Genomic DNA, 20,669 nt, shown 5'->3' with positions numbered 1-20,669 from the left:
GGCCCTTTAAAAAGCCTCAGAACCTTCAAGAAGTCAGTGTACCCTTGCATACAGTAACGTATTGACCATTCTATCCCACCAGGCACACTATCTCACTTTCCCAGTACTTTTGCCTTTAGCTCACCCAGCTTCTTATGGTGATACTTATCGGTACCAAAATTTGGAAAGACAAACAAGCGATAACAAATAGAATGAGAAAAAGGGAAAGTTAAAGAGAGAACCAGAAATGAAGGGGGAAGGAGACAGATGTGGAGGAGAGATAGGAAATAATAGAAGCAGGGAGGAGAGATTCCATGACACCATTCAAAATCAAAGCTAATATCACAAAAATAAAATTAAACTGCAGAAACATGCTTTGTGAACTCCCACAATGTCTCAATTAATTAGTGGGATGACTGTAAGCTATATAAACCAGAAAGATCCCAGATTTAATCCTAAAACTATTATGCTATCCTCTTGCAACAGAGGCGCTATAAGTTACCTGGCTGTTCTCGGCAAGTAGTGAGTCTTATTCATGTGTGAACCTTGACAGTGAGGGCAATTGAGTTATTTGACTGGATCATTCAGATTGAATATCTCGGCTATCACTGTTAATTCGTTGAGACATCAAGAAGGATGCACATTTCCATTTTTGATGTTTTAAATTTAATTTCACTGCTAAAACAACAAGCCTATCTTTTTTTTTCAATAAAGGAAGTGGGGTTACAGTCAATGCTGTGCACCCAGGAGTGACGAACACAGAACTTGGCAGACACACAGGAATGCGTAAATCAAATTTTTCCAGTACAGTATTAGGTAAGTGATGCAAGTTTTATTTCACCATCTTAACAACAAGAGTCTATTTGGGAAATGGTTTTAAGTTTGTTGTGAACATTGAAAAAACAAATTGAATGGTACAGCCCCAGCATCACCTAAATATGTACATAACCGGAGTTTTCAAAACCATCTGGAATTTTTTTTAAATGGCTATATTTACCAGATACGGTGGAATGCTGCACAAATTGGCTTCCAGCAGCAGTTCTAGTGTTTGAAGTCTGCTGGTGCTCTGAATGTAGCCCATTTACATTATGTGGCGTGATTTTGATAGTTGTATACTTGGACCGAATCAAATGGGCAAACTAAGAATCAGATTGATTACATTACAGTAGCAAAATGGAGACTCTTTCATTGGAAGAATTAGCCAGAAGCAGACTGTGACACTAATCATCATTTGCTAGTGGTGTTACTGAAGGTTAGTGTGCACAAAAGGACAAGACAAGTTATAATGACACTACTGAATTTAGTCAAGCTTAAGAATGACAAGGCAGTGCAGTATGCAGGGAAAATCACTCGACAGATGACAGCTGATCACAGAATGCCAGAAGAGTTTTGGCAGACCACAAAAACTGTTCTCCTGGATGTAGCAAAGGCAATGGTGGGATTTGTGCAACCTGTGAGATGGAAAGGATGGATATCTGGTAAGATTTTTTTCCTGACTGAAGCCAAGAGAGGTGGAGAGGAAAAAGGGTGCAGATTGTTACAATGGTTTAAAGACGCACATTCAAAGAGAACTGCAAGCGAATAAAGATATGTGATGAATTTGAAGTGGAGAATCAGGCAATATGCAAAAACCTTACCAAACAATTCAATTACATGACATTTGAACCGTGCCTGCATTGTATTCAGTCAGCTTTTAGCAAGAATGAAACAGAGGTGAAAATAATTGCTGCATGATGTGCAAATATTATGATTACCTTTTACAAGGATGATGGTGAATCGGAATTTAATTGCCAAGTTTTACATGAGCCTCCTTCTCCCCTTTTGAGCTGAGGTACAGTCAGCCATTCATCAGGTGGTCTGCCGTAAGACCAGGGACCTGGACAATATTCTGGCAAAATTTTACTTAAGGTGGTAGGAGATGCCACAATGCCATTAGGGAGGGAATTCCAGGATTTTGACCCAGTGACTGCGAAGGAATGGCGAAATATTTCCAAATCAAGACGGTGAGTGGCTTGGAGGGGAACTTGCAAGTGGTGGTGTTCCCATGTATCTGCTGCCCTTGTCCTTCTAGATGGAAGTGGTCGTGGGTTTGGAAGGTGCTGTCTAAGGATCTTTGGTGAATTGCTACAGTGCATCTTGTAGATAGTACACACTGCTGCTACTGAGCGTCGGTGGTGGAGGGAGTGGACGTTTGCAGATGTGGTGCCAATCAATTGGGCTGTTTTGTCCTAGATGTGATGTGGAGATGCCGGCGTTGGACTGGGGTAAACACAGTAAGAAGTTTAACAACACCAGGTTAAAGTCCAACAGGTTTATTTGGTAGCAAAAGCCACACAAGCTTTCGGAGCTCTAAGCCCCTTCTTCAGGTGAGTGGGAATTCTGTTCACAAACAGAGCTTATAAAGACACAGACTCAATTTACATGAATAATGGTTGGAATGCGAATACTTACAACTAATTAAGTCTTTAAGAAACAAAACAATGGCATTGCTGCAACGGCCTCAGTGCTCAGCGCCAACAACTGCCAGTTTCCAGATGCAATTTTACATCTCATCCGCTTCATCCTGGACCACAATATCTTCACCTTCAACAACCAGTTCTTCATCCAGACACACGGAACAGCCATGGGGACCAAATTCGCACCTCAATATGCCAACATCTTCATGCACAGGTTCGAACAAGACTTCTTCACCGCACGGGACCTTCAACCGATGCTATACACTAGATACATCGATGACATTTTCTTCCTTTGGACTCATGGTGAACAATCACTGAAACAACTATATGATGACATCAACAAGTTCCATCCCACCATCAGGCTCACCATAGACTACTCTCCGGAATCGGTTGCATTCTTGGACACACGCATCTCCATTAAGGACGGTCACCTCAGCACCTCACTGTACCGCAAGCCCACGGATAACCTCACGATGCTCCACTTCTCCAGCTTCCACCCTAAACACGTTAAAGAAGCCATCCCCTACGGACAAGCCCTCCGTATACACAGGATCTGCTCGGATGAGGAGGATCGCAACAGACACCTCCAGACGCTGAAAGATGCCCTCATAAGAACAGGATATGGCGCTCGACTCATTGATCAACAGTTCCAACGCGCCACAGCGAAAAACCGCACCGACCTCCTCAGAAGACAAACACGGGACACAGTGGACAGAGTACCCTTCGTTGTCCAGTACTTCCCCGGAGCGGAGAAGCTACGGCATCTCCTCCAGAGCCTTCAACATGTCATTGATGAAGACGAACATCTCGCCAAGGCCATCCCCACACCCCCACTTCTTGCCTTCAAACAACCGCACAACCTCAAACAGACCATTGTCCGCAGCAAACTACCCAGCCTTCAGGAGAACAGTGACCATGACACCACACAACCCTGCCACAGCAACCTCTGCAAGACGTGCCGGATCATCGACACAGATGCCATCATCTCACGTGAGAACACCATCCACCAGGTACACGGTACATACTCTTGCAATTCGGCCAACGTTGTCTACCTGATACGCTGCAAGAAAGGATGTCCCGAGGCATGGTACATTGGGGAAACTATGCAGACGCTGCGACAACGGATGAATGAACACCGCTCGACAATCACCAGGCAAGACTGTTCTCTTCCTGTTGGGGAGCACTTCAGCGGTCACGGGCATTCGGCCTCTGATATTCGGGTAAGCGTTCTCCAAGGTGGCCTTCGCGACACACGACAGCGCAGAGTCGCTGAGCAGAAACTGATAGCCAAGTTCCGCACACACGAGGACGGCCTCAACCGGGATATTGGGTTCATGTCACACTATTTGTAACTCCCACAGTTGCGTGGACCTGCAGAGTTTCACTGGCTGTCTTGTCTGGAGACAATACACATCTTTTTAGCCTGTCTTGATGCTCTCTCCATTCACATTGTTTTGTTTCTTAAAGACTTGATTAGTTGTAAGTATTCACATTCCAACCATTATTCAGGTAAATTGAGTCTGTGTCTTTATAAGCTCTGTTTGTGAACAGAATTCCCACTCACCTGAAGAAGGGGCTTAGAGCTCCGAAAGCTTGTGTGGCTTTTGCTACCAAATAAACCTGTTGGACTTTAACCTGGTGTTGTTAAACTTCTTATTGTCCTAGATGGTCAAGCTTCTGGAGTGCTGTTAGAGCTGCACCCATCCAGGTAAATCACACTCCTGACTTGTGCCTTGTAGATGGTGCATAGGCTTTGGGGAGTTGGGAGGTGAGTTACTCGCTGCAGTATTCCTAGCCTCTGACCTGCTCTTGTAGCCACTGTGTTTGTGTGGTGAGTCCAGTTGAGTTTCTGGTCAATGGTGACCCCAAGGTGTAGACAGTTAGGGATTCTGTGATGGTAACACCAATGAATGTCAAGGGATGGTGGTTAGAATGTCTCTTATTGGTGATAGTCATTGCCTGGCATTTGTCTGGCACAAATGTTACTTGCCACTTGTCAGGCCAAGCCCGGATATTGTCCAAATCTTGTTGCAAACTTCAGTATCTGAGGAATTGTGAATGATGCTGAACATTGTGCAATCATTGGTGAACATCCCCACTTTTGATCTTATGGGAGGAAGGTCATTGATGAAGCAGCTGAAGATGATTGGGCCTCGGACACTACCCTGAGAGACTTCTGCGGAGATGTCCTCGAGCTGAGATGACTGACCCTCCACAACCATCTTCCAGGTATGACTCCAACCAGCAGAGAGTTTGCCCCCAGATACCCATTGATTCCATGTGATGTGAACAGGGGAGGAGTGTTTGGAAAAAGTGGTTATGCAAGATAAGGTGCCTGAACAATGTACACAAGGAAGACACAAGATGACAAGGATTGACATTATCAGAATGTGGACTGTCCAGTTGATGGAGAAAGATAGTGCGACCAACCCTGGGAACAAGAACAGATGAGAAATAAGACAATGTTGGACTGTGATGATATTACTGAATCGTCTTTGTCCATCAGACTGCTGATCACGAGTTCTCTCTGCGTACGTATTGGAGAAAGTAACGTGACCAGACCCATCCTGCTCTGTGGTGTGAAATCTGGACTGGAAAATGACCTCTAAGTCCTCCAAGGCAATGAATTATGCTTGTTGGATCCTCACTTCTTGGAGGCCCTCCTTGACAATGACCCCCGTTAGGCCGCAGCAGGAGCAGATTCTGGATGTTTTTCTGGGGTTGGGTAATTACCTGTGTGCTTGTGTCTCTTGTCTGTGTGCATGTGTGTGTGTCTCACTGTGTGTTCACACAGGCCTACTTGCATGCCAAACTAACACACCATAGAGCAAACCAATCCCACAGCTAAAGGATCAGTCCTCCACATTTCATTGTGAATAGTGGTGGACATTTAAACAAGGAGGAGCAGGTCCACAAAAATCTCCCCTCAGTTATGGGGATGCCCAGCAGATCCAGTGCAAAAGTCAAAGCTAAAGCATTAGCAACCATCTTCAGCCAGAAATGCTGGGTGAATGATCCATCTTGACCTCCCAGTATCATAACTGCCAGTCTTCAGCAAATTTGATTCACTCCACATTATATCAAAGCATGGCTATGGACTCTGATAATATTCCAGTAATAATATTGAAGACTTGTGCTCCAGACATAAACACATACTAGACAAACTGTTCCTGTGCAGCTACAAAAAATGGCATCTACCCGACAAATGTGGAAACTTGCCCAAGTATTCCCTGCTCCCAAAGTGCAGGACACATTGAACCGGACCAATTACCACCTCATCAAGTCTACTCTCAATCATTAGCAAAGTGATGGAAAGTGTCGTTGACAGTGCTATCAAGTGAAACATAGTCAGCAGTTTGGGTTCTGCCAGGGCACTCAACTCCTGACCTTGTTACAGGCTTGACCCAACCAATAAAGAGCTGAACTCGCAGAGGTGAGGTGAGAGTGACTACCCTTGACATCAATGGAATACTCTCCACTTGCTTGGATGAGTGTAGCTTCAACAATGCTCCAGAAAATCAACACCATGCATCCAATTCAATTGGCAGCCCATCTACTACCTTAAATACTCACGTCCTCCACCACTGACACAGTGGCAGCAGTGTGCACCATCTGCAAGATGTACTACAGCAACTCACCAAGGGTCCTTCAACAGCACCTTGCAAACAAAAGACCTCCACCGCCTAAAAGGACAAGAGCAACAGATACATGGGGACACCACCACCTGCAAGTTTCCCTCTTAAACCCCACACTATCCTGGTTTGGAACTATATTGTCATTCCTTCAGTGTCGCTGGATTAAAATCCTGGAAGCTCCCTTCATAGCAGTACTGTGGATATGTCCATACCAAATGAACTGTAGCATTCAAGACTGGTTCACCATCACTTTGAGAGTAATAAATGCTTGCCTAACTAGCAATAGCCTCATCCCTATTTTAGTTTCTTTCTGGGGTCAGCAGCTTCATGTTCAGCTTCTATGCCCGCCTGAATTTCCACTGGTCTCCCTGGAAGCGACAGTCAGCCAGTAGGAATCATAGAATCATACAGCATAGAAGAGGCACTTTGACCCATCGAGTCAGCACTGACACATTAGAAACACCTAAACTCCCACCTAATCCCATCTGCTGGCACTTGGCCCATAGCCCTGAATGTTATGATGTGCCAAGTGCTCATCCAGAGACTTTTTTAAGGGTGTGAGGTAACCTGCCTCCTCCACCCTCCCAGGCAGCAAATTCCAGACCGTCACCACCCTCTGGGTTTTTAAAAAAAAAATTTTCCTCACATCCCCCACAAGCCTCTTGCCCCTCACCTTGAATCTATGTCCCCTTGTGACTAACCTTCAGCTAAGGGGAACAATTGCTCCTTATCCACTCTGTCCATGTCTTTCATAATCTTGTACACTTTGATCAGGTCGCCCCTCAGTCTTTGCTCCATTGAAAACAACCCAAGCCTTTGCAACCTCTCTTCACAACTTAATGTTCCATCCCAGGCAGTGTTCTGACGAATCTCCTTTGCATCCCCTCCAGTGCAATCACATCCATCCGATAATGTGGTGACCAGAACTGCACAACATAGGTCCCTGTGGTATGCCACTGGACACTGGCTTCCAGTTACTAAAGCAGCCTTCTGTCATCACTCTGTCTTCTACAACTGAACCAATTTTGAATCCACTTTATCAAATTACCCTGTACCCCATGTGAATTTACCTTCTTTACAAGTCTCCCATGTCGGACCTTGTCAAAGGCTTTGCTGCAATCCATATAAACTAATTCGACTGCACTACTCTCATCTACGCACCTGGTCACCTCCTCAAAAAATTCAATCAAATTTATTGGGCATGACCTCCCTCTGAGAAGCCTTGCTAACTATCCCTGATCAGGCTTTGCTTCTCCAAGTGGAGATAGGTGCTCTCCTTCAGAAGTTTCTCCAATAGTTTCCCTATCACTGATGTGAGACTCACTGGTCTGTAATTCCCTGGTTTATCTCTACAACCCTTCTTAAATAGCGGAACCACATTAGCTGTTCTCAAGTCATCTGGCACCTCCCCCTTTTGCTACCAAATAAACCTGTTGGACTTTAACCTGGTGTTGTTAAACTTCTTACTGTGTTGACCTCCCCCATGGCCAGAGAGGAATTGAAAATTTGGATCAGAGCCCCTGCAATCTCCTCCCTTGCTTCCCACAGCAGCCGAGGGCACAATTCATCTGGACCTGGCGAATTATCCACTTTTAAGGCTGCCAACACCTCCAATACCTTGTCCTACCTATGTCAGTTTGCTCAAGAACCTCTCAATCTCTCTCCCCAAATTCCATGCCATTGTCCTCAATCTCTTGGATGGAGACGGATGTGAAGTATTCATTCAACACTCTATAATGTACTCTAGCTCCACCCACAGATTGCTCGCTTGATCCTTAATGAGCCCTACTCTTTCCCTGGTTATCCTCTTCTCGTTGATATACTTAGAGAATATCTTGGGATTTTACCAACCAGCACTTTCTGCTATTCCCTCTTTGCGTTCCTAATTGCGTTCTTAAGCTCCACCCTGCACTTTCTATACCTCACTAATGCCTCCACTGATTTGCTCCCCTTGTACTTTTTTAGAAGCCTTTCTTTTACTTCTCATTGTATCCTAAATATCTCTGGTCATCCATGGTTCTCTGTTATTCCTACCGATCACCCTAGAGGGGACATGCTGGGCTAGCACCCTCCCATTTCCTTTTTGAATACCCCCACTGCACTCCTGTAGATTTTCTCATTAGTAGCTGTTCCCAGTCTACCTTGGCCAGATCCTGTCTTATTTTACTAAAATCCGCTCTTCCCCCAATCCAAAACATTTATTTGCAGCTTGACTATTTTCTTGTCCATAACAAGCTTAAATTGTACCATGTTGTGATCGCTATCAGTAAAATACTCCCCCACCACCACCTGTCCAGCAGCATTCCCCAGAATCAGATTGAACACAGCTCCCTCCCTTGTTGGACCCTCCACATATTGATTAAAAAAGTTCTCCTGTACGCATTTCAAGAAATCTACTCTATCCAAGTCCTTAACACCATGTATATCCCAGTTAACTTTGGGAAAGTTGAAATCATCTGATATAATAATCCTATTGTTATTGTTTTTATACACCTCAACAATGGAGCACATACTTGCTCTTCAATATCCCTCTGACTACCTGGGGGTCTATAATAAACACCTAACAATGTGGCTGCCCCTTTTGTATTCTTAAGCTCTACCCACAAAGCTTCATTTGATGCCCCGTCCAAGATATCTCGCCTTACTGCAGTAACTGACTCCTTAACTAATAACATAATGCTTCCTCCACTTTTACCTCCTCCCCTGTCTCGCCTGAAGATTCTTTATCTAGAGAGTTATCAATGGTGTCCTTCCTTCAACTATGTCTCTGTGATGACTATTATATCACACTTCCACGTGTCAATCATCGTCCTTAGCTCATCTGTTTTACCTGCAATACTCCTGGCATTTAAGTAGAGGCCATGCAGCCAGGCCTTTCTCCTTTGAAACTTAATACAGCTGCACTCCCTCTGACTTTGTTTTGCTGTATGATTCAGTGGTCATAGAAGAAATCCAGCTTCACATTGGTGGATCTGATCTTGAATGCTCGGGACGCAACAAGAAGTCTATCCTAGAATGGATGAACTTGTCTGTCCATGACCAGGTGTATATATGCTGCATGCTGTTTGTGGGGTTGCTGAAGGCACTGTGCAGTTTGAGGTCACTTCAGAAGGCTGTCCTCTCTCTCCCTCGCTCTCTATCTCTCCTGTGTTGTTTAGGTGTTGTATCAAACTTTTTGATGAGCCTATCAAAAGGGATGTGGGCATAAGAGGAGTGATGATCCACGGCAGTAATGGTAAGCAGGTCAGTCTCCCAATAATTGGATGACGTCTCCATTTGCTGCTCTGATCTGCTGTCAGTGTGCGGACCGATGACCATCTGCGACCAGTTCCAACTGGAGCCATTGTAAATCATGACAAGAGCGAGATCGTGTTCTTTGGAAACTGGACCATCCGATCCTTTGTCCCCTTCACTGTCAGGTCAGATTACCTGAAAGTGCTTGAGAGATGGTTCAGAGGAGCTGGGACATGTGCTAACAATTGGAAGGAGCATATAGTTAAGGTGAAGCAGAAACTGGACATGAGGGTCCCTCCCTCTCCATTGTGGGTAAGAATCTGGTCATCAGGGGCGAAGTGCTCTCCATGTTGTTGGCACATAGCTCGACCTTGCCCTGCAGCAATCACCCAAGCCATCTTCCACTTTATTTAGACGTCACAGATGGATTGTGTAAATGGGGACACCACGTACAAAGCTCTGGATAGAGGGTGAAAAAAACATACCCAACATCACCCTCATGTACCGTTCACAAGTTGTGCCTAGACCTTTGATATGTAAACACCAAGTGTCACTGCTCAGGTTCTCACTGTCCCCGGTGTTGCAGAGGATAGGCATGACCACATTACAGTGGAATGCTCCAAGCAGTTGGACCATGTTGTACACCTGTCCCTTCTGAAAATGTTTGTGCAAAAAAAACCTGAGCGAAAATCCATTATATGATTCGCATGTAGCATCTTTGAGACTCTGCACAAAAAGAGGTGGTGGATTCTGTCACAAGGCACAATGAGCAAACTGTCAAAGTAGTTTGGTAGAATGTACAAGCACCAAGGCGTAGTTTGGTTACTTGGAAGTGCTTTCCCCTGTCATATCCATCATACGCATCCTAAGTCTCAGTGCCACCATAAGCTACCCTCAGTGATTGGGGCGGGGAAGAGACTATTGCCCACCTCCCTCTGGAACATGCCTTTGCAAAGAAGATCTGAAAAGAGATGCAGTGATATTTGTCATGTTTCATCCCAAGCAGCTGTGTTGCAGGACACTCTGTTCTACAGGTTATTCCCAGGGATGCACATTGAGCTAAACGTTGTGGCTGGAGGATCATCAGTTTGGTGAAAGATGTTCTTTGATCGACCCGAAATTTATTGGTCTTCCAGCGCATAAAGTTGTCTGTGGCTGGGTGTTGCAGACTGGCTCATTGCAAGGTCAAGGACTATGTGCTGAGAGATGCACTAAATCTTGGGGCAACTACTGCAAAGCAGAGTAGGGAGAAGCCACAGTCTAAGGCCATAGTGTACCAAGGAGCTGGAAACTCTCTGGAACCCCTCATACTGAATGCTTGACATGGGGTATCTATTGTAATATCATGTGTAATTGCCATTTTATTGTGGCACATCTAAGTGCTTCTTGTTCACTCAAAGTTAAATTACTTTTTGTAATGTCCAATTATAAATATTTTGGAATGTACTTTTACAAATTTGAGCAAGTTATTTTTTGGGTTAAAAAAATCCACCAATCCCAGAAGAGCTTGAAAGTTGTTGGGCATTGGGATGAAACCAGCATTAAGATTCACTCAAAAAAGAAAAATGAAAAGGCGCTTGAATCATATCAAACTGGTGCCACATTTAGCCAAAAAGCTGAGAAGAAGGCCTCTTTAGCTAAAGATAGTAGGATGGAATCATGCAGCACCAAAGTATGCTGTTTGACTCATTGCACCTGTGCCAATACCATTTCCTTGCACTTCTCAACCTTGCCCCTCACCTGGGGGTGGTGATCTTCAGGTTAAATCACCACCAGTCAGTTTCTCCCTCAAAAGGAGAGAGTCATCTGGGACTCTGGCGACTTTACCTTTTTACTTTCTCAGGACTGTATTGTATTTATGGTTTAAAGACATATACCCATTTCCCTTTTAGAAAGCTTCTTTTAATCCCCTTTTGAGCTATTGTGTTTGGCATAGCATTCCACTGTGTAAATGCAAATTCTTAGCTCTTCATTCGTTTGGTGGTGAACTTAAATTTTAGTCCTCTAGCTACCAAATCACTGAATATTGAAAAAAACTTTCTAAATTACCTTATCAAAAGTTTACAAGATCTTGTATCCCATTATCAGGTCTCCTAACCTCCTTGTTCTTATGAAAAAAAGACTAGTTTCTCCTCGTCGCTAAAGCCTTTTATGCCCAGTATCATGTGAGTAACATGGCACGCTGGCACAGTGGTTAGCACTACCTCACAGCGCCAGGGACCCGGGTTTGATTCCTGGCTTGGGTCACAGTCTGTGCAGAGTCTGCATGTTCTACCTGTGTCTGTGTGGGTTTCCTCTGAGTGCTCTAGTTTCCTCCCATAGTCCGAAAGACATGCTGGTTACATGCATTGGCCATGCTCAAATTCTCCCTCTGTTGGCGACTAAGGGATTTTCATAGTAACTTCATTGCAGTGTTGATGTAAGCCTATTTGTGACTAATAAATAAACCTTACTTTTTACTTTGTCTTCTCTCCGTAGAATTATAGAATGATAATACACAAGATCATTGTGCCTGTGCTGGCGTATGAATTAGAGCAGGAGTAGGCCACTCGACCCCTCCAGTCTGCTCCGCCATTCAATAATATCATGGCTAATCTGATAACCCCGACTCCAGAGTCCTGCCCAGCCTTGATATCCTCCCCTTTCTTAATCAAGAATCTATCTAACTCTGCCTTAAAAATATTCAAAGACTCTGCTTCCACTGCTTTTTGAGGAAGAGAGTTCCAGAGACTCATGGCCTTCTGAAAAAAGAATTCTCCTCATCCCTGCCTTAAATGAGTCACCCCTTATTTTTAAACAGTAGCCCTGAGTTCTAAATTCTCCAGCAAAAGAAAACATCCACCCTGTCAATGCCCCTCAGGTAAAGGTTTTGATCAAATCGCCTCTTACTCTTCTAAGCCCTAGTGGATACAAACCTAACCTCTCCAACCTTTCCTCATAAGACAGTCAACCCATTTCTCGTATTAGTCTCGCAAACCTTCTCTGAACTGCTTCTAACGCACTTACATTCTTCCCTAAATCAGTACTCCAGATGAGATCTCACCAAAGCTCTGTACGATTGAAGCATTATCTCCCTACGTTTGTAATCAATTCCCCTCAAAATAAATGAAAACATTAGCTTCAATAAGTACTTGCTGTACCTGTACACTAGCCTTTTGTGATTCATGCATTAGGACAACCAGATCCCTCTGCAACATCTCACACTTTAGATAATAAGCTTTTTTATTCTTCCTGTCAGAATGGACAATTTCACATTTGCCAGATTATACTCTTTGCCAGATTTTTTTGCCCACTCACTTAACCTCCATATGTTTTCTTCACAATGTATTTTCTTATCCATCTTTGTCAGCAAATTCAGCAATCATACTTTCAGTCCTTTTATCAGTCATGTGTTTAAATGGGCGGCATGGTAGCACAGTGGTTAGCACTGCTGCTTCACAGCTCCAGGGACCTGGGTTCGATTCCCGGCTTGGGTCACTATCTGTGTGGAGTTTGCACATTCTCCTCATGTCTGCGTGGGTTTCCTCCGGGTACTCCGCTTTCTTCCCACAGTCCAAAGATGTGCGGGTTAGGTTGATTGGCCATGCTAAAAGAAAATTGCCCCTTAGTGTCCCTAGATGTGTAGGTTAGAGGGATTAGCGGGTAAAATATGTTGGGATATGGGGGTAGGGCCTGGGTGGGATTGTGGTCGGTGCAAACTCGATGGGCCAAATGGCCTCTTTCTGCACTGTAGGGTTTCTATGATGATTCTATGAATTGTAAATAGTTGAAGCCCCAGCTCTGATCCCTGTGACACTCCACTTGTCACATCCTGCCAAACAGAAAAAGACTGATTTACTCTAACTCTGTTTCCTGTTAACTAGCCAATTTTCTATCCATGCCAATATGTTACCCCCATAAGCTTTTATTTTCTGCAATAACCTTTGATCTGGCACCTTATTAAATGCCTTCTGGAAATCTAAGTACAACACACCCATCAGTCCCCCTTTATCCACAGCACATATGACTCCTTCAAAGAACTCCAATAAATTGGTTGAACATGATTTCCCTTTCACAAAACCATGTTGACTCTGTCTGATTGCCTTGAATTTCTCCAAGTGCCCTGCTATAACATCTTTAATATTGGCTTTTAACATTTTTCTTATGCCAGATGTTGGGCTAACTGGTTGATTCCTGCTTTCTGCCTCCCTTTTTGAATACATAAATTACATTTGCTATCTTCCAATCTAATGGAACCTTCCCCAAATCTAGGGAATTTGGGAAAATTAAAACCAGTGCATCAACCATCTCATTAGCCACTTCTTTCAAGGCCTTAGGGTGAAGTCTGTCTGGACCCGTGAATTTGTTAACCTGCAGATTAAACCGACAATTTGCTCAATACCACCTCCCTGGGTGATTGTAATTTTCCTGAGTTCCTTCCACCTTTCCATTTCTGATTTATAGCTATTTCTCGGATGTTGCTCGTGTCCTCTATAGTGAAGACTGGTGCAAAATACCTGTTAGTACATTCGCCATAGCCCTGCTTTCATTTATCAATTCCCCAGGCACACTTTCTATAGGACCAAAAATGCTCACTTTGTTAACTCTTAATTAAATATCTTTATATTACTAGCGAGCTTTCTCTCATACTCACGTATTTCCCTCCTTATCAATCTGTTTGTCATTCTTTGATGTTTTTTATATTCTTTCCAATCTTCTGACCTGCCACCCGTCTTTGGAAGAACTATCCAATTAATCCCATTTCCTTGCAATTTTTTTTAACTTCAATTATTCCCCTTGGAAAGATATTATTGAATTTGGTTCCAACACCCTTTCTGGCAGTGCATTCAAGATCAAAACAACTTGCTGTGTAAAGCTTGTTTCTTAATGTCTCCTCTGGTTCTGTCGTTTATCTTAAATCTGTCTCCCTGGTTGCCAGCTGTCTGCCATTGGAAACAGTTGCTCCTTATTTACTAATTAATCCCTGGCACCATTCTCGTAAATCACATGTTAAACCTCACTAAGGCCTTGGCATTCTTTGAAGTGTGATGCCCCGAATCGGGCAGCTGGAGCCTAACCAGTGTCTTATAAAGAAAAAACATAACTTCATGGCTTTAATAGAGGCATAAATTTCAAAAGCCAATGGTTCCTTTTTTTTTGCAAAAATATACTTTATTAAAATATCTGCAAGAACATTACAAACATTACAAAATGGCCATCTCTCACAGTGAGATAATATTCAGGTTCTTTACATACATCAAGTAACATTCTGAGGTGCTTCAATACAGTCATTGTAATATGGTCCTTACAAATAGTGCAAAGGTATTTAAAGGTTGTCTACATGGAACAAGTTGCACTCCGAGGTATGTTACACTCCGATACAGTTGGGATACATGTAATATTCACTGTATTGAGTAAGTCATTTGGCCCAAGGGGGTTCTGCTCCCCTCGTTCACTATGGCTGAAAGGTCTTGATCTTCCCTATTACATCTCTGCGGCAGCTGCCTCACGTTTTAGTGCATCCCTCAGGCCTTAGTCCTGGGCTCTGCAATGTGCCAATCTGCAACACTCGGTCAGGGACAACTCCTTGTACTGGAAGACCAAGTTTTGGGCAGAACAAAGAACGTCTTTCACTGATTGATCCTCCAGCAGCAGCTGATGTTTGTCCCGGTGTGCATCCATGGGAACATCCCATAGAGCCCTGCATCACAGAGCTGTTTGGACTGAACCTCGACAAAATCCACATCATCTCTCTCCAGACCTTTGCAAAGGCACACCTGACAAGGAAGTGGGCAGTGGTCTCTTCCCCACCACAGTCAACCCAAGCTGCAGCTGGAGTGAGACTCCGGCATATTGGAAGGATCTGACGGGGGGGGACCTTTCTCATCATCAGTCAAGCTACATCTTGGTGCTTGTTTGAAAGTTCCCTAATCCCTAAATTACCTTCTCAGGTTGTCCTGCGACCTTCAAAGAATTGAGTATATACACCCCCTGCTTCTACTTTAAAATTGTACTATTAACTTTATATTGCCTTTCCTCAGTGAAGAAGAGGAGAGGGCTTATGTGGCCACCTGTAATTTTCCATTTAAAATCTATTTTTCTCTTGTTCTGGCTTTAGATGTTTAATATTTTTGTAATATCTCCAGTGTGTCACTCAGTATAATTTTCTGAAACGCTGTGTCATTTGTTCCTTTTAAATTGTATTTGTTCTCTTTCAGGGCCCTTTTTTCTGTTTTTGGTAAAATCGCCACGTTTAGGAGCACAACCCTCCATCTATCTGGCTGTAGCTGAAGAGCTGGAAGGAATATCTGGAAAATACTATGATGTTCATAAACAAATGGATCCTGCTCCACAGGCCCTGGATAATGAGACAGCCAAGCATCTGTGGGAAATGAGTGCCAAATTAGTGGGATTGAAAAATGACAATTCTGATCCACAACTCCAAAGTAATTGCACCGTCAATGTCAGTAAAGTCTAATAACACAACATTAGCACCAAAGAATATGATAAGAAAATGATTGAAAGGTAACATTTACTTACACTGTAAATCACACTCTGGTATTTTTGAATTATTACATTATTGCTTCTCATTACCGTAAGTATTTGTAACACTACATTTGTTTTTACCTTGCCTCCTTGCTCTATCCATTTGTGAATTATCTATATTATATTAGCACATTAAAAATACACAATTATCTTTCATATCAGCATGAGGTAGAATGCACCCCAAGTTTCTTAAGGTTTGAATTGATCCTGCAACGCAATTGGTGAGGCAGCAAATCCAGTGCGGTTTGCCTGCTTGTAGAGGGAGTAATTGAAGGACAAGTCATTCCTGATTATTGCTGGGCAACATTTAGCAAAAGATTAAAACCAGATGCATGCAGAAGGATAATACAAATCACAAGAATGGGAAAACATAGAGGAAAGGAGAAAACATTTCTCTAGATCAAAGCATATAATCTGCCGTGATGATTTTCACAGCCAAATAGCTGAGAAGCAATACTAAGATAAAGTCCAAGATGGGGTGAAATGCCTTTTCTTTGTCAGTTTGGATCTTGTACGTCTCTCTTGTGGGGACCTTGAATTGGTTCCAGTTGAATTTGGATTTTGGAGCAAACGAGGAGAATGGATTCGGGTTTTCCCATTCCTCTCTGCGCACTGGCTTTGTAACTTTAAGAATGAAGTAAGAACTTCTTTAAAAATTCACAATTTTGATGTGAGCTTCTGTTATTTTGTGGAAGGACTGTTGTAATTACTAGTTTTACCAACAGGTGTCTCACGTAATTTCTTTTGAACAGAACTCCCACTCACCTGACGAAGGGGCAGTGCTCCGAAAGCTAGTGGCTTGTGCTACCAAATAAACCTGTTGGACTTTCACCTGGTGTTGTGAGACTTCTTACTGTGTTTACCCCAGCCCAACGCCGGCATCTCCACATCTTAATTCTTTTCCACAGACGTGTTAAAAGAAGATGCATTTTAATGTTAGTTTATAAATCAAATATTACCGGTCTGAAATGTTGACTATTTCTGGAATCATACCAATTGAAAATATTACAATTATTCTTTATGCATAGCATTTGTGATGGAATATTAAATAAAAATTAAAATTTGGGGAGATGGTGGTGTAATGGTTGCATTACTGCACTAGCTAATGCTCTAAAGGTAATGGGTTCAAATACCATATGGTAGCTGGTGGAATTTAAAATTCAATTAATAAAAGCTAATCGCAGTCCAGGTGAGCAAGAAACTCTCATCGATTGTCATAACAACCAATCTGGTTCACTATTGTCCTCCAGAGAAAGAAATGACAATTGTCTGTTTTGGCCTGACTGGGGCTCCAAATCTACAGTAATGTGGTTGACTCTTGACTGCACTCAGAAATGGTCAAACAAGTCACCCAGTTCAAGGGCAATTAGGGATGGCTATGTTTTGAGCCAAATGTTTGAGGTATAATTGTTGCCATGATACTTAATACCAGTTCCCTGGCATTGAAGGCCAGTCCACTAAATATTTCACTTCCCTCCAATCCACAAAGCTATTGATCAGTTTATGTTTTAATGTTGGGATGGTGTCAATCCAATTCATACCTATGAAGTTGCTGGAATTGTCCTGGTCTTGGATCTATCTCTCTCTTAGGACATACCCAATTGACTGTGAGGTGTTTCAGAGATTCGATTGCCACTTTGTTGTTCGTTCTGCCGTACTCAAATGAGCTCTAATAGCAGCATTTGGCGTGCGCTCCTCCAACCCCAGTTTACAGATGTTGGCTGCTGCAGGTTTGACAAGGCCAAGTTCCTGTTACTGCTGTCCAGGATTCCATCCATGGTATGTTGGAAAGTGAAGGATTTCTTAACTGCGTTCTTGATGATATGGTCAAGCTTAAATCAGCATGATTTATGATGCCTCTAAGTATCCTCAAGTGAAAGTGTATTCTTGGTACCATGTGGGTCTCAAGGATTTCTATCTAAGGACACAGTGCTGCTGTCTTAACAGACTGTCTATGCAGGCTTCCAATTTGGGCCCCCACTTCTCCACAGCAACCCCTACCCAGGGGTTGATTCTCGCTCCCAACTATTTCGCAGTTTTGCCAGGTGTGTATGAAGCTGGACCACCTTTCAGTTGCCAGTTTTCCAGGAAGTTATACAAGTAGGTTCTGGCTTAAGTGGAAATCCTTGGTCTTCCTGGCATTCATTTTGAGACCTGTACGTTTGCAGAAAGCCTGGATAATCGATAGACTGTTACTCATGCCTACATGGGAGTTAATGAGGAATGCGATATTATCAGTGAAAGCTAATGGCAAGCAATTGTTCTTCCTTCCATGAAGGGGCAGTTGTACACACAAGTTTGCCTTTTGCAAAGAACAGATCAATGGGTCCATTGCAATGTTGAATGGAACTGAGAAGAATGGATCTCCCTGCTTGACTCTTAATGTGTATTGGATTGGTCTGACCGTTGATGCTCTTGATAACTGTGCTGTGTTTTCCAAGTACAAGCTTTCGATCATCAAAATATGTGGTGCAGATCCAGCCCGTTCTTCACTCCTGTGCTGTGACAATCACCCAAACCATCAGCCTTAGCTGGAGGTCGAAGATGGGCCATGTTAGCAGCTGCGCAATGTACAAACGTTTAGATAAAGAGGGGGGAAACATGCCCAACATTTCCCTCGTCTGTCAGTCCATCCGCAAGCAGAACCCTGACCTTTCTGTCGCTTGCCACTTCAACACACCACCCTGCCCTCCTGTCCACATGTCCGTCCTTGGCCTTTTGCAATGTTCTAGCGAACCCCAATGCAAACTGGAGGAACAGCACCTCATCTTCCGATTGGGCACTTTACAGCCTTCTGGACTGACCATTGAGTTGAACAACTTCAGAGCATGAACTCTCTCCCCCATCTTCACCCCATTTCCATTTATTTTATTTCACTTTGTTTCATCCTATTCATCCATTTTATCATCCTTCTTTCTCTTCTCCATTTTTTCACTTTCCGTTCCAGCTCTCCTCCTTCCCCACCCTTTCAGGGCAACTGCCACATTCCTCAGGCAGTCCTTTAACAATCTGCACCTCTGTCCTGCCATTCACACATTCTGATCATTTAATGGACACTTTTTAGCACCTTTATCAGCCTTCTGTATCCTCATTTACATTCCCTTTGTCCCATTCCACCGCCCCAACCCACCCTCGTAGTATGAATCTCTGCTGATTCTCTTTGCTCTTAGCTCTGATGAAGGGTCATCCAGACTTGAAACGTTGGCTCTATTCTCTCCCCACAGATGCTGTCAGACCTGCTGAGATTTTCCAGCATTTTCTGTTTTTGTTTCAGATTCCAGCATCTGCAGTATTTTGTTTTTATTTCCCTCATCTTGTTGGCAACCTTTGTCTATGGCTGCATCAAGCTGGGCTTAGACCCTTGGTATGCAAACACCAAGTGTCACTATATGCTAAAGTCTATCTGTTCCCAGTGTTGCAAAGGATGGGTCTAGCCATCCAAGTTTTTTGGACCATGTTGTACCACCTGTCCCTCATGGAAGAATATATGCAGAGAAACACCTTTTGACCACAGGTTCATCAGGCAGTTTGTCTGTCCGTCATGTCCCCCTGTGGGAAAAGGGGATGGTGGATCATTCCTTGAGCAGACCGTCAGTCATTTGGCAGAATGTCTCATTGGCAAAACTTTCAAATAAGCACCAAGATCTAGCTTGGCTGATGATGAGAAAGGCTTTCCCCATCAGATCCTTCCTATTGAAATGCATCACTACTGTGGTGCCCATTCCATATATTTACGTGGCATGTCCATGAAACAAAATGACCTCTAACTAGCATACTCGGGTCTTGGATGATTTAAATTGATAATAAAATATCAATTTACAGTTAAAACAAAAGGCCATTGTAGCCACAGCACCAAAGAGGAACATATGGATATCACATCAACCATCTCTAAACAAGGTTGAAACCTTTATTATTAGAAAGTAGTGTTGTTATCCCAAGTAATCCATAAAATAGTAAACTTTATTATTAAAATATAAATATGTAAAAACAACTATAAAGTGATTATTAACAAATAACATGATAAATCAGTGATAAAACATGCGATATCTAATAAAAGTGGTTTTAAATGAAATGCGCATTGCTATTATCCATAAAAATTTATAAAATCTTAATGGTGTGTAATATGGTGAGCCGGGTGGTTTGTTCAGCAAAACCTTTAAAGTTCTTAATGTCAAGAAACTTCATCAACTGTTCATTCTGTTTATGCCATTTGCCTCTGGTACCTATGACAAATCCAAAGAATTTAACCTCAGAACATCTAGTCAAATCTATGATTTCTTTTATTAGATGGTTATACTTTCCTAGTTTTTCTTCCGGAGCTCTCTCTGAGGAATTATTATCCTCAAACCATATGGTCACGTCGACCACCGCCACCTTGTTCTCTTTACAAATTAAGATATCCGCTTGAATACTGCTTAATTGTAGTTCTTATGGGAGGTTCCAGAAAAATTTTAAAGTGATGTTTTATAGCAAAGTCCTTAAGTAACTGTAGAATTTTGTTGTGCCTGTAGATCCTGGCCTTTTTAACATGTGGGCAATATCCAAAGATATGCCCGACCATTTCATTGGCTGTGTTTCATCTCCTGCTTAATATATATTCCAGATAGATCTTCCAATAGATAGAAACTTCCTTGTTGGATAAGCATTGCTACTTAGTAAAAGAGTGTTGATAAAATTAGATTCCTTAAAACAGTTAATTCGCAGCCAGTGATTTGACACTGGGTCGTCAAGGAAGTAGGAGATACCGATCCTCTGTTAATTTAGTTTCATCCAATTGTTCGCTTCCAGTTTACACCAATTCGGGGAAGGTTCTTCCTCAATTCCTTCAGCCCTAATTAGG

General features: G+C 42.9%; 1 protein-coding gene across 1 annotated transcript in view; it reads left to right on the top strand.

Annotated features, from left to right (window-relative positions):
- The window catches only part of LOC144504594 (retinol dehydrogenase 13-like), a 96,430-nt gene extending 79,609 nt beyond the window's left edge, over positions 1–16,821 (top strand). The window contains exons 6-7 of the mRNA XM_078230186.1: positions 694–795; positions 15,502–16,821. Coding sequence (XP_078086312.1) covers positions 694–795; positions 15,502–15,761 — 362 coding nt within the window. The 3' untranslated portion in view covers positions 15,762–16,821. The remainder of the gene's footprint in view (positions 1–693; positions 796–15,501) is intronic.
- Positions 16,822–20,669: the final 3,848 nt, after the last annotated feature.

This window comes from Mustelus asterias, chromosome 15, assembly GCF_964213995.1.
Source record: "Mustelus asterias chromosome 15, sMusAst1.hap1.1, whole genome shotgun sequence".
NCBI lineage: Eukaryota > Metazoa > Chordata > Chondrichthyes > Carcharhiniformes > Triakidae > Mustelus > Mustelus asterias.
This window is presented reverse-complemented; position numbering and strand designations above follow the sequence as displayed.